General features: G+C 38.4%; 1 protein-coding gene across 5 annotated transcripts in view; it reads right to left on the reverse strand.

The window, feature by feature from the left end:
* Positions 1-15,049, reverse strand: part of EVL (Enah/Vasp-like) — a 261,471-nt gene that overhangs the window by 189,023 nt on the left and 57,399 nt on the right. Inside the window, exon 1 of one of the 5 annotated variants that reach the window (XM_051978385.1) lies at positions 3,598-4,139. The exons of 1 other annotated variant lie outside the window; for it this stretch is intronic. In XM_051978385.1, coding sequence (XP_051834345.1) covers positions 3,598-3,620 — 23 coding nt within the window. In that variant the 5' untranslated portion in view covers positions 3,621-4,139. Of the gene's footprint in view, positions 1-3,597; positions 4,140-15,049 lie in introns of those variants that run through there. 3 more of the 5 variants (XM_051978389.1, XM_051978388.1, XM_051978390.1) reach the window with 3 other exon arrangements.

A 15,049-nucleotide genomic window follows, 5' to 3' on the forward strand; every position in this document is an offset into this window, starting at 1 on the left:
CCAGTTTATTTTATGGGTAGCTTGTTTGTGCATGTTGCGTGTTGCTTTCTTCATTAAACTGTGAGTTCTTTCTGTCTCTGCCCAGCACATACTAGGTGCTTAAAAATGTTTATTGACTAATTCTCCAATCCAATCCATTCTACACACAGATATCAAAATAATTTTTCCTAAAGCAGTTTTGACTGTGACTGTCCTGTTCAACAAGTTCCAAGATCTCCAAATTCCTTTTAGAACAAAATACAGTCTCCTCTATTTATATTATTTTAAAGCCCTTCACGTCTGGGTCTAGTCTTATTATATATTACTCTCCTTCACATACTATGTGGTTCAATAAATCTGTCCTCACATGAAATTTTATCTCCAATTTTTGTGCTTTTGTATATTCCATTCCTTGAATACACTCCTACCTCAACTCTACCTTTCAGAAGTTCTCACCCCAGATGCTGGTGTCTTTATCTCCACTGAATAACTTATCAGCAGAGAAAAAGAGAGGGAGCATTCCAGGGCTGGAATTCTGCATATGCTTTAAGATTTATATGTGGCTATCCCAGATGGACTATCAACTCCTTGGGAATAGGTACTATCTTTTGCCTCTTTAAATTCCCAGCACTTAGCACTTAGTTGTGTATCCTCTGGCACTTAGCAGATGCTTAACAAATGTTTATTGAATTGAATTGAATTGAGAGCAGAGGCAGCTTAATTTTTCTCTCTTCATCCCTAGCACTTAGCATGATATTTTGTATATAATAGGAACTTAATAAATGCATATTCACATATTTGTGTTCATGCAGTATTCTTCTGACTATACTGTGAGCTCAGATTCACAGAATCTTTGAGCATAGGAGAATTCAGAGTTCACCTAATATGATCCATAACCAAAATTTTTTCTATAAAATCCCTGACAAAGGCTTGAAGAGCATTTGCAGTAATGAGGAACCCACTACCTCCAGCAGCAGCACATTCTATTTCTGTATTACTATAACTGTTCAGATCTTTTTTTTCTTCCCTGACTCTTTCCTCCTCTTTTCCCCCTACTTCAAACCTATATTTGATATTTCCACCCATGGCTTCTGCTTTCTGGGGCCAATCAGAACAAGGCCCTGATCCAAATGATAGTTCTTCAAACACCTACCACCAATATACCAATCCCTATCATCTCATCTCTGTCCTCTATTCTCAAGTCTAAACATCACTAGTTCCTTAAATGAAGATTCATTCAGCCTGATTTTGTGTTTTTCACCTTTCTGGAAGTCCTCTCAATCTTTAGCCAATCAATGTTCATTATCAAAGGATTGCCTAGAACTAAGCACAATTCTCCAGGTATAGCCTGACTCGGCAGAGTATGTAGAGAATCAACTCTCTTCTCTGGTAACTAGGACCAAATTTACTTTATTGGCAGAACCTTTAAGAGTGGAAGCATATTTTAATAATTCCTTATATCCCTTACATAATTAGTGTGGTTTAATGGAAAAACTCTGAATCTGAAGTCAAAGGATCTGAGTTTGAATCTCCACTACACCATTTTCTGGCTATTTCTGGTCTTTGATACTTAGTAGCTGTGTAATCTTGGGCAAAAAATTAGACTAGATGGAATTAAACTAGATGATCTCAAAAGAGATTTCAAGTTCTAAAATGAAGTGACTAAAAAAGTTAAGCACTTTGAGGATATAGACTGTCTCCCTGTTCCTAGTGTCTGTCATACAGTAGGTACTTAATAAATGTTTATTGTATGAATGCCTGTTATCATTGAATGGACCACACTTAACAATGATCTGACAACTGGAGTTATACAGCATTCTAATAGATTCCTCAGGCCAAAAAACCTGCTGGCAAGTGTGAAATGCCCCTAGTCCTAATTTCTAACATTGGTTATAAAAAATAGTCCTTGTGGTATAAGATCAGAGTTTTCTCACAATCTATGACCTCTTTGCAACCATAAGAATTAGCCTTTCCAAATCCCAATTTTAAGTAGCAAGCTTCTCCAAGATAACACAGACAGAAATCCTTGAATCTTCTTTTTTTAAGTACCAAGTTTACAGAAAGATATCAATAGCCCAACCTTGTAACTCACTTTTCTGTATGAAAAGGGTTCCTCCCTTTTTCATTCATTCGATTACTCATTCTTATAAATATCTACTAAGGTGGTTGTTTTATGACTTTTTTTAAAAAAAAGGATTTAGGGTTGTAGCATTTTGGGAGATCAGAAGAGGGTTTTATGATCATGGCTGTAAGGCTGTCACAGAATTCTGGTGGACTGGACACAAGGGACTTGGATTCAAATAACCTGTCTTTTTGAATCTTCGTTTGGCCATTTCCTGGGCGTGTGACCTTAGATGATTATTTAAGCCTTCTGAACCTCAGTTTCCTCACTTGTAAAATGAGGTAATAGATTAGATGTTCTCTAAAGTCCTTCCATCTCTGCTATACCATCTTCTGTGATTCCATGGTCCCTTCTTGCTCTGTCATTTCATGCTTTATGATTCCACAGTCCCTTCCTGCAATGTCATTTCATGTTCTATAATTTTAAGGTTCCTTCTTGTTCTGACATTTCATATTCTGTGATTCCAAGGTCCCTTCTTATTCTGGCATTCCATGTTCTATGATTCTAAGTTCTCTTCCAGTTCTGACATTCTGAGTCACTAGTCTTTCCAGCTGTTATAATGTTTAGGCTTTGCATAAAAATAGAGTAAATCATTCTCAGAAAACCAGAGGCTTGCAGAGGTCAGGAATCCCAGCAAACACACTCCTTCATAAGCTCACAAGAGGTGGCAACACACATAGAATCAGTCTGCCTTCTCAGCCCTGCCCCCCTTATTTTCATTTCTCCCAAACTACCATTCCCACACGGATACTCAGGGATGGGTTCTCTAAGGAAAGGGGGTAAGTCAGCCTCACAAAAGATGCTAATTTGGAACATTAATAACTGCAGCAGCAGCAGCTGAACGGCTTGCAAACAGCAAAGAGAAAGCCTGCTTAGGAAAACCCTTCCAACAGGCTTCACTCGGAGCTCCCCAGCCAGGAGATTATTATTAAAAATAACAACCATCTGATGAAGTCAAAGCCAAATCTTAGCTCTGCAGACTTGCCAAATTCTCCGGCTTCAGCTACTACCATTAACATTCTTTTCATTCCCCCTCCTTTTTATTTATTTATTTTTAAAAGGAGCATCACTATCTCCTGGGTTTGACAAAGGGTAGACCGATGCTGGGTGGTTTGGTATTCAGAGTCCCACAGCGGCATCCAGGTGGGTCTAAATCAGTTCGTACAACAGAAAAATCAGTTATCTAGCCATCACTTCAGCCTTCACTTAGCATCCTTCCTTTGGATCCCGGAGCTTTCCCTCTTCCCCCCAACCAAAATCCCAGTCCTTCCCAGACCCTGTCTAACCCGCCAACAAATATTGAAGTCAGCCCTGCCTGGCTGCAGCCAGATCCCAGAGTGTCATTACACAGCAAAAAAAAAAAAAAAAAAAAAAAAAGAAGAAGAAGAAGAAGAAGAAGAAGAAGAAGAAAGAAAGAAAAAAGAAAAAAAAAAAACCCTCAATAAGCTTAGAACAAAAAGCCAGGTTCGGGCTGATGCAGGAAAGCGGGAGCCTACCTGAATTCTTCAAATGCAAACATGGCCTAGTAGGAGGCAGCTTCCTTGGGATCCACGGTAATCTCCCTGGCACAGAGGAAAACCATTTAGTTAGCGAGGCGGGCTGGCGGCGGCGCGGGTGTGGGAGCGCGAGCAGGAGGCTGGCGTTTTGCAACGTAGGGCCGGGAAAGGTTTTCTGCAGACACTGGCCTGCGGCCTCGGGCTCCGCCAGCTGCTGACAAGGAGCAGCTAACGGGGAAGGCAGGAAGAAAACCATGTGATCAGCTCAGCAATTCTGATGAATGCAGCACCCTGGGAGCTGCCTTCTTCTACAGCGGTGGCAGGCAGGTTCTGGGTAGGACCCGACTGGGCCACGCGCTCAATCACGGATCGATTGGTTCCACCACCACACCTCCCCCTCCAGGGTATGCATCTCTAAGGGAGGTGGGGGTTGGGAAGTCAAGGAGGAGAGAAGGAGTAGCCAGCCTTTGTCATTGTCATCTGCTGGGCTAATTGGGTGAATCCCGCCGCAGCTTCCTGAGCTTATTCGGATAGTGGCTAGCCACGCTGGTGGGGGATGTTTTCACTAGAAGCAGCAACTGACATTCAGCCGACTTGGAAAAAATCCTCAGAAATCTGGTGCTTTCTGCAGAGGGCTGGTAATGTCTCTTTTCTGCTCTCAAACCGTCACCGACTTCCTCCTGTCAGTCAAACTCAAGACCCTTTGCCTAGAACTCAGCTTTCCCCGCAATCCGGCACCACCCAGGTGGCCGGGAGTTCGAATTTTGCCTTTAAACTTAAGGTGCAGCGAGTCTGTACTACTCTGCACCTTCTCTGAGTGTCCATTTCCTCATCTTTAAAACTGAAGGTTCGGACTCAGTGACCTTCCCTTTTTCCATATCACTCTCTTTCAGCCCAATTGTTCTCTTTGCTTGGAATATTCTGTGTTTCATTCCATTACTGAATCCCTACCCATCCTTTTAAGCTCAAGAAAAGGCGTGGAGGTGTAAGAACACACATACGGAGAAGAGACTGCGTGAAGAAGTAAGAGTGTGATTTTAAGATTCCTCTCAGATCTGATATTCAGTATTTCTATGATCATAGAGGTATAATTGGATAGATCATAGAAAATTCTCCAGAGCCAAATTTCACAATTGCCAATAATGATGATTCCCGCCCTCTCCTCCCCCCCCCCAAAAAAAAAAAAAAAGACAGAAAACGCTCAAAAGGCTTAGAACTCAGGGTCAGGCTTGTTGGAAAGTGGGAACTTAGTTGAATTCTTCAAATGCAAACATAGTCTAATAAGAGGCTATTTCCCGTGGGATCCACCATAATCACATAAAGAATTTTAAACGTCATTCTGATGTTCCTTTCTTACATCTTTCTTGCTGTCCAGCCACTCTGCAAAACCACAAGCAACTCTGAGCATTCTTTCAGGATAAAAGACGATTGGGAAATTTGTTAAAATGTGAATATTTATCTAATCTAATTTGCTGAGAGCCTGTAGCCCTGAGTTGTGTCTTTTCTCTGAGCTTTCTAATTGGCTAGGTGACTTCATTAATAAAATCTCAAAGTGTACAGGAAGCAGCTAAGTTGCCCAGTGGATAGAGCACTAGGCCTGGGATCAGGAAGACCCAAATTCAAATCCAGTCTCAGCTACTTCTTAGCTATGTGACCCTGGGCAGATCACTTAACTCTAACTGCCTGACAAAATCGATCCCCTGCTGGAGAAAGGAATGGTAAACTATTCCAAGAAACCCCAAATGGAATCAGGAAGAATTGGAAACAACTGCACACTATCACAACATCCTAAGAGAAATGTAAACACCAAGAATTTAGTGAGAAAATTAGTAGCCAGGTAAGAGAGGGAACACATAGCTAGTCAGAAGCAAAGCTTAAACTAGCTTCTAGCTCCTAAACCAACAATCATTCTGCGACACTCCATCCTTCTTTTCCTAGCAATTCTAATAGTGGGAAACTTAAATTAGGAGTCAAAGACTTTATTCTTGATTCTCTCATAAATTCACTGTATGACCTAGGACAAGCTGCTGATAGGGGAGATAATAGAATTGGAGCTCGAACCAGTAGGAATCATCTAGTCTCCCCTCTCATTTTATAGATGTGAAATTTCTGGTACTGACAAGTTGGGTAATTTGCCCAAGAACACAGAGATATTAAGTGACAAAAATGAAATTCAAACTTGGAGCATTGGATCCTAAATCCATAACCCGTTCTCTATCCCCACTTGTGACAGAGTTACAACTTAAAATCTCAAGTTGCCAACAACAATTTTTTTTTTTTTGTCTTCCTGGAAAATGTGCTTTATTGAGGAGCAACCAAATCTGGCCTCTCACTGAAGTAACCCATAAAATCTATTGTGATTAGATTATATGGCATAGACCTGGGATACAAAAGACCAAGCTTTTATCTCACCTCTTTTTCTGATTAGGTTAGTGGACTTTGGCATATTTGGAGGGTGTGTGTATATGTGTGAAATGTGCAGTACTTCATTTTTTGTGCCTCAGTTTCCTATTCTATAAAAAGGGAATATTAGGGAAGACTTGTCCCCCCAGGGAAAGTCTGTGAAGAAGCTAATTGGTAAAATTAGATTCATTTTCCCCAATCCACCTGTTGTCAGATAAATCATTATAGAAACATGAGACAAATAACAAGGCAGGGACTAAACCAAGGGCAAACATTGATGTTTATGGCTAAAGCCCCAGGAAAGAAAGCAAAAAGATAAAGTGGGAAGGTACCACGGCAAGGTGATTTGAACATGATACAGGACTGTGTACTATTCTGTTTGGTCTAGGAAATATAGAGGAATACTTAATTTCTCAGGGCCAATTAATCAATTTATTAAGAGCCCACTAGTTACTGGTATTTGGTGCCAGGTAAACAAGAGGCAAAAGAAAGTTCTTGTTCTCAAAAAGCTCACAAATTAACACATTAAAACAAATATATCCTGATGAGTTGAAATTTTTGCTCATTCTTTTTAACACTTTCTAGGACTAAAATAAAAAGTAATAAAAATAAAATAAAAGATAGCAGCTCACCCAGACAGCTAACAATCTGTGTGGTAAATGTAGAAAAACCATGATGATTTTCATCATATTTTCAAATATATGAGGGGAAGAAGGCCTATGTTTGTTCTGTATTATTCCAGAAGGGAGATCTTGTTCAGTTCTTTCAGTCATGTTCAACACTTCATGACCCCCTTTGGGGTTTTCTTGGTAAAGGTATTGGAGTGATTTGCCATTTCCTCTCCAGCTCATTTTACAGACTGGAAACTGAGTTAAACACGGTTAAGTAACTTGCCCAATGTCACACAGCTAATAAGTATCTGAGATCAGAACTAGAACTGATCAACAGCAAATTGGAGGAAGGAAGATTTCAAATATGTGTGAGGAAGAAAACTATAATAATTCTAGCTGACCCATAATGTGGGGAACTTTCTCAAAATCAGAGGTTCCCTATCATAGGAGATATTTAAAGAGAAAGTCAAGCAGTCACTTGGTGATAGTATTGTGGCATTAGTGGACTAATCTTTAAGATCTCTTTTGAACTAAAAGATACTATGATTCTTAAAATCCAAGTTCAAGTGTGTAAGGAATACATTTGCCCACCTGACTAGCTAATCACTGAAGCTCAAGGAAGCTCAGAAATCCTGTAGGGAAGCAGGGTTACCTTGTGAATAAAAACCAGCAATAATAGCCCCAAGCTCTTTTTCTTGTCCCAGGAATCTTCTCCCACCCCACTCCCACCCCCACTAGTCTGAATCAGCACCAGATTGCAGGTTCAGGCTCCTCCATCTCTTCCTTCAATATTTATTTCATTTTATTCTATTAGACCTAACTAAGAATCCCACAAATACTCACCAGACTTTACTGATTTGGGAAAGAGTGCCTTAGGTGGTACCTATCCCAACCAAAAGTCTTGATTCTATCATTCTTTCTGACTATCTTATATTTTTTAAGCATGTCTGTTTAGTAAAGATGGTTTGCTTTATTGTCTTATTTCCTTCTACTGGACTTGGGTATTACAAACTTTCCTATATCTATCTGTATTGACAAGATGGAAGCTCTGATCCTTTCAACTGAAAGTGGTTTTTGTCTCTCCCAATTTAAGAACATTTTATTTGCATATGTGCTTAGCAGTTGATCAACTCTACCTTGCATCATACTTATTTGTAGGCATGGCTTATTTCTTCCCCCTAAATTAAGAGTTTCTAATGGGCTTGAACCATCACCAATTGTTGTCTTGACTTATATCTTGCCACTGGTTCCTGATGACTTATAGGAAAGAATGAGACTGAAGATTTTGCATAGCATAGCCCTGCCTCATTTAAATCCAATTCACTTGTAACTCAAGACATCACCTTCTGATGTCATTGGTCTTTAAGAAGAGGGGATGAAGAACAATAATTTTAAAGGGCAAAGACTGCATCTGTTTTATCTTTATATTTCTAATATTCAGCAGAGGACATTATATATGGTAAGGACTAAATAAAAATTTACCTAATAGAATTCTGTTATTTAGTTTAGTTTTGTTTTGTTTTTTCATAAAAATCATAGAATTTCAGAGTTAGAGGGCCCTGGGAAGCCATCCAGTCTATCAAGAGATACAATTTTAAATTGATTTCTATGGTCATCCAGTCTTTGTGCAAAAATTTCAAGTGAAGGAAACCTGTGTTTTCCCATTCCACTTTAGAAAAGCTATAATTGTTAAGAAACTTTTCTTTTTCTTTTTAAAGATTCACCAGATTGAGAGGGTTAGTTCTGTAAATAAGCATTTCCATTATGAAAAAAGAATAATTACTCTCCCAAATATGCTGAAGTTTCATAGAATAGAGACTAAGTTAAGGACACCAGGACAGTACCATTTGAAAGGCCAGGTCACCTCCAGGGAACACCCTGGCAGGAAGAGAAAAGCTTAGTCTGTGTCTACATCTGGAAGAAACAGAGAAAGCAGAGTCTGCCTTCCAGATGTCTAACATAGCCATATGGGTACCAGTAAATATTACATTGACTGACCACATTTGTTCCCTTTTCTTTTTCATCCAAAGGGCATAAAATTGAAATAACTATGTTCAATTAAGTTATGCTGATATGGGCCAATCCCCAATGATGTACAAAATATTGTCCTAGGGACTATGGGCAGTGTATGACAAACAAGACAGCCATTATCCATGTGCTAAAATTGCTTATCATCATCACAACAACCCACATTTCAATGGCATACCACAAAGTGCTTTTCTCATTTATAATCATGTAAATAATTAGTGCAAATGATATTGTCCCCAGTTTACAGATGAGAAAACTGAAGCTGAAAGAAATGAATCAACCTGGTTCATGGTCTCAAAATTAGTCCATAGCACCAGATTTATAAATGCCAAGACTGTCAGCCCAAATTAATTTTTTTTTATCAGCACTGGATGTTGTCCAAAGGGTTTTCACTCAATTCTTTATTTCAGGTGGTTACGAGATCACCTGGGAGATGAACAAATAGCAAATGTTATTGAGAATTTATCAGGTAGATTATAGATTTGGAGATGAAAAGGATTCTTACAGATCATTTAGTCCAAGAGTTTTTCTTTTATTCATAAGGAAATCAATTATGCTGAAATAAAATTTTGAAGATATTTTAGAAAATACATTAAAAGAATCATACTTAAGGACCCCTGATTTGATCCAACCCTTTCATTTTACACTTTTAAGGAAACTGATAGGGGAGTTGGTGTAATGTTCTTTGGTTCGGTTTTCTTGGGAGTCTCTGGGAGCAGCCTTCTTTTCAGTTCAGTAATCACCACGAGAATAGCCAGGTGTTAAAGTCCAAATCCTTTATTGTCTCCTTGCTGGGGCTGGGCAGCTTTCTTAGAGGCCTTCCAGAGTCTTGGTTTCAGTGGAGAAAATGAAGGTGGAGAGCCTGCCACCAGGAGCCTGACCAAAGAGCAAATGAATCTCTCTCCTTGGTTCCCCAGTCCTTTGTCTTCTCTGCTTCTTAAAGAATGTAGCTGAGGCTTCTAGCTTATATGCTCTACACTGAGTATAAACCAATCATTATATCACTAGGAAACCATTATTTGTGGTAAGATGAAATCAATCATACTGAATTTAGAAAACTATTAGGCACCATGATAAACTAGATAATCATTGTATCATCAATTCCACTTAGTTGAGTACCTTGTAAGAATCTTTATTTCAAGTTCAGAGTTCTGGCCCATAACAAGTTGGTGACACAGGTAATAAATAGCCAAGTCATAATCTGTATCCAAATCCCCTAATTCCATATCCAGTGTTTTTTTTTTTTTACTACATTTTTGGCATATAACATACAACTAAATGGGAAATTAAATACTCAACTCTCCCTTATCTTCTTCAGTTTAATCAAGAAATACTTATTACATAGAAAGACCTAGAGAGACTTACATGAACTGATGCTGAGTGAAATGAGCAGGACCAGGAGATCATTATATACCTCAACAACAATACTATATGATGATCAGTTCTGATGGACGTGGCCTTCTTCAGCAATGAGATGAACCAAATCAGTTCCACTTGTTCAATAATGAATAGAACCAGCTACACCCAGCAAAAGCACTATGGGAAATGAGAATGAACTAAAACATAGCATTTCCAATCCCTCTGTTTTTGTCTGCTTGCATTTTTTATTTCCTTCTCAGGTTATTTATACCTTATGTCTAAGTCTGATTTTTATTGTGCAGCAAAATAACTGTATGCATATTCATATATATATATATATATATATATATATATATAATATATATATATATATATATATATAGTATTTAACATATACTTTAACATGTTTAACATATGGGTCTACCTGCCATCTAGGGGAGGGGATGGAGGGAAGAAGGGGAAAAGTTGGAACAGAAAGTTTTGCAAGGGTCAATGCTGAAAAATTACCCATGCATATAAGTTGTAAATAAAAAGCTATAAAAAAAGAAATACTTATTACATATCTACTGAGTGATGAATACCATAGCAGCAACCAGGGAACTACAAGTACAAAAAATGACACGGTCTCTTGCCTTCAAGTAATCAGTCAATGATAAATTATTAAACACCTGCTTATAGATTACAAAGACTTTTAAAATAATCCTAATACAAAATAATTCATAAGTGTACAAGTTGAGTACCAAATATTCCATTGGCATTCATGTAGAGTCAAGAGATAGAAAAGACTTCCAAAACACTATGAAGATTCTATGTGGAGGATTTAGAGGGGGACATGGACAAGAGGCCAGATATCTAGATGGAAGAGACTGTATCCCTGATGAAAAAAGTATCCACACCAATGAGATAATGGCTCCATCTCGATAGTAACAATGCAACGTGGCTTTTGGCTTTTGGTGGGGAGGATAGTTATTAACTGGGAATATCAAGAACATCTCCTTGGTAGAGGTGAAGATGGCATTTCAATTAGCTTTGAAAGGCTGTGTGGAAATCCAGCATGTGGGAGAGGAGATGCAGGGGACATCGCACTTCAGGCACAGAGCTCTATTAATGTAGTTTGAGTTAGATTGAGGACGCCAGGGTACAATGCAAGAAAAATTCAGCAATCTCTTTTGTATCACTTTTGTTGCCCAGAGGAAGAGACTGAGTGATATGTGCTCTTTAGGGCTAATATCACAACCCTAGTGTCAGAGGGATATGAGGGGGTTTCTCAGTCCCCAACTCTAAGCCTTTCTTTTGGAAGTAATGGTGACCTCTAAGCCCATTAGTACCCATCCTAGACAATGGCTAAATGATTTTAAACAGAAAAGAAAATTTGACATAACTACATAGTACAAGATGAGAGCCAGCAGAGGAAAAATAAAACAAGCAAACTTTATTGAGGTAGAATATTCACAATAGCAGGTGGGCAATCAGGGAGGAGAGAAATAGGGCAGGTTGAGTGAGATACCTGGTGGAAGGGGTCATCAAAGAATACTAACATCTAGTGGGTTTTTCATAGGGTTGTTGTACCTAGAAGCAGCTAGAGGGGCAGCAGATAATGCTTTGGGTCTGGAGTCAGGAAGACTCATCTATGTTCAAATCTGGCCTCAAACACTGTGTGACCCTCACAAGTCACTTCCCCCATTTGCTTCAGTTTCCTCATCTGTAGGATGAGCTGGAGAAGGAAATGGCAAACCACTCTAGCATCTTTGCCAAGAAAACCCCAAATGTGATCATGAGACATCAGGTACAACTAAAATGACTAAACAATACAGCAACAACAAATATCTGGGTCAAGAAGGACTAGTCATTGGAGAAGAGGGAGAAGTCTGGAACCTGGTGTGCAGGTCAGAGTTCAGGGACTTATCCTGATTTGTGCCTACTTGATATTCAAAGTCCCCAACTTTGGGGAAAGCACAGACTTTATTTCAGCTGGATGACTCGGGAGTTTTGAGCTTCCTCATCTTTGTTTAGTCAGAGCAGGAAGGCTACTAAAATACTGACTATAGTAGAGACAATAGGAAAAGCACAGGGTTTGGCTCATGGGGACTATGAGTAGTACAGTTTTTCTGGAGCATAGAGTACATAAAGAACAGTAATATTTGATAGAACAAGGAAGAGAGTTGGACTGAAGATTTCAATCAAGTTAATCATTTTGAACTTTACTTGGTAAATAATAAGAAGCCATTGGATGGTTTTGATCAGAGGAGTGACCTTAATATGTTGATGTACAATTATTTCAAACTCTGATTCTTCTTGTACAGCAAAATAATGTATGGATATGTATACATATTTTGTATTTAACATATACTTTAATATATTTAACATGTATTAGTCTACCTGCCATCTCGAGGAGAGGGCAGGGAGAAGGAGGGGAAAATTGGAACAAATTACCCACACATATATCTTGTAAATAAAAAGCTATAATAAAAAAAATTAAAAATATGTTAATGTACAAAAAAAAATCTGACTCTATTTGGAAGAATGGATAAAAGAAGGCACTTTCCATCTATTGTTCATAAAACACAATTAGCTTATATACTATTCTATCCCTGAATTGTGAAGGGTAGCAAAGTGGTACAGTGGTTTGAGCAGTGGTCTTAGAAATTAAAGACATCTTCATCATTCAAATCTGTTTCCTCTGTAAAGTGAGCTGGAGAAGGAAATGTCAAGACACTTTAGTATCTTTGCCAAGAAAATTCCAAAATTGGGGTCATGAAAAATTGGACACAACTGAACAATATCAAAAATCTTTAATTGTATCACATATGGTATAGTGTTATTTTCCCAACTAGATTTTCCCAATGACATTTTTAAGATCTGAAACTTAGCACATTGTAGGTGCTTAATAAATGCTTTTGATTGACCAACCATATCTATTTTTCTCAAGAAACCTAGGACTGGGCTTATGAAAGAAGCTTAAGTGATAATTCTTTAAAAACAACAACAACAACAACCCAAAACCGTTTTCCCTTAAGCTAGCCTGGAATCTGGAACATACATTATTCTCTCCTGCTTCTATGTTTTTGTTCACAGTTTTCCCTATTAATCAAATTCTCTTTCTTCCTTCTTTACCTGTTAAATTCCTACTCAGTCTTTAAAATCCAAATGGAATTTACCCCACTCCGATACCATGGCTCAAACAGTAACAACTTAAATCTGGGAAGACTCTCTCTCCTCCCACTTCCTTCACCTGGCAGTTTATTTCATGTGTTTCCAGGATACTTATAATATTGTGGATTGTAATCATCTGGGTTTGTTTTATTCCACTATTAAACTAAAATCTCCCTGAAACCAACTGCTATATTTTATCTAAATTTTATTTTTCTTCTAGTTCCAAGAGCACTGTTCTGCATATAGTTGGGGCTTCAATAAGTTTTTTTCTTTATTCCCACATTCCCCATTCCTCTCTATGATCTCATAAGATCACTTCCTCCAATTAAACATTTATTAAGTACCTACTATGTGCAAAGTACTATTTCTAGAGGCTGGGAATAATTTTTTTTAAGTAGTCTCTACCTTCAAGAAGCTTGTATTCTACTGGCATGATGGAGGTAAAATATGCACCTAAATATCAAGTAAATACAAGAAAATTGGAAAAAAGAGAGTCAGCACTAATATTTGGGGAGATCAGGGAAGGTTTTATGGAAATAGTTTCAATTAAACTGCAACTCTGATTGAAAGTAAAAATGCTGGGAGGTTAAGAAGATATTCTCAGCATACATGAAGTATTATGAAGGGCTAGACAGATGGAATTTCAAGTTTTAGAAACAGCTTTTAAGTTCAGAGAAATTAAATGATTTCCCAGAGTCACACAGTTAGTAAATGTCTTATGCAGGCTGAGAACCTAGATATTCCTGATTTTAAACCCAGTACTCTATCTACTTCACCATGCTAACTCTCTTAAATTCAGTTCATCTGGAATAAAGAGTGCATAAAGGGCAGAAGATAAGATTTGAAATATGGAAAGATATTCTGCAACCGAGATTGAGGGAGGGCTTTTAAAAACTGGCTGAAGACTTGTGCCCTAGCGATAAGAAGGAACATTAAAGATTTTTGAGCAGAGGATGGTATGGTAGGATCTATCTATGTCTAAGAAGATTTTGGCAACAGTATGGAAGTTGGATTGGAGAAAGGAGAGACTAAAAAAAGAAGGATGAGTTAGGAAGTTCTTAGTTCAATACCTATTGAACTATCAATAAAATTCAATAGCTATTGAATATCAAAGGCTGGATAATGGGAGCCCAAATGGAGGAAATGGCAGCATGAGTGTAAAGAAAAGGACTTTTGGGAGAAATGTGGAGGTAATAATGGGATTTAGTAATTGATTGTTATGATCCTACAAGGAGTTGTTATGGGCCAGAACTTGAAACAAGGTACTAAGTGGAATTGAGGAGACAATGATTTAATCCTACAACAAATAATGGTTTCCCAGTGATATAATGATTGGTGTATACTCAGTGTACAGCATATAAGCAAGAAGCTCTCAGGGGCAGACACACAAGCCCACTAGAAGCTCATTTGGAGGAAGCTACAGGCTGAAGATGGCAGAGACAAAGGACTAGCAACAGGAGCTCTCAGAAGCAAGAAGAGAGATAGGCCTCTAAGAAAGCTAACCGGGCCCAAGGAAGGAGACAAGACTTAAAAGGAAACAATAAAGGATTTGGACTTTAACTCCTGGCTGTATTTGGGGTGATTACTCTGAACTGAAAGGAAGGCTACTCCCAGAAGCCCCCCAAGAAACCTGTTCCCAGAGAATATTATATTTTAGAGAAGAGAATATTACAATTGATTACCTACATGAAGGGAAGAATTGAGGATAAAGTTGATATCTGGTTACTCTCCACAAAATAGGTAAGTTTAGAGGTGGACCAGGTTTAGGGGAGAAGACAATGACAATAGAAGAAAACAATAGTGTCCATTTTGGACACACTCTTTGTGAATCAGTTGCTCTATACATTGCCTTAGGTATTACGGGTAAGACTCAAGGATAAATAGGAAATTGTACACCC

The sequence above is a fragment of the Antechinus flavipes genome, chromosome 2, assembly GCF_016432865.1.
Source record: "Antechinus flavipes isolate AdamAnt ecotype Samford, QLD, Australia chromosome 2, AdamAnt_v2, whole genome shotgun sequence".
Classification (NCBI taxonomy): Eukaryota; Metazoa; Chordata; class Mammalia; order Dasyuromorphia; family Dasyuridae; genus Antechinus; species Antechinus flavipes.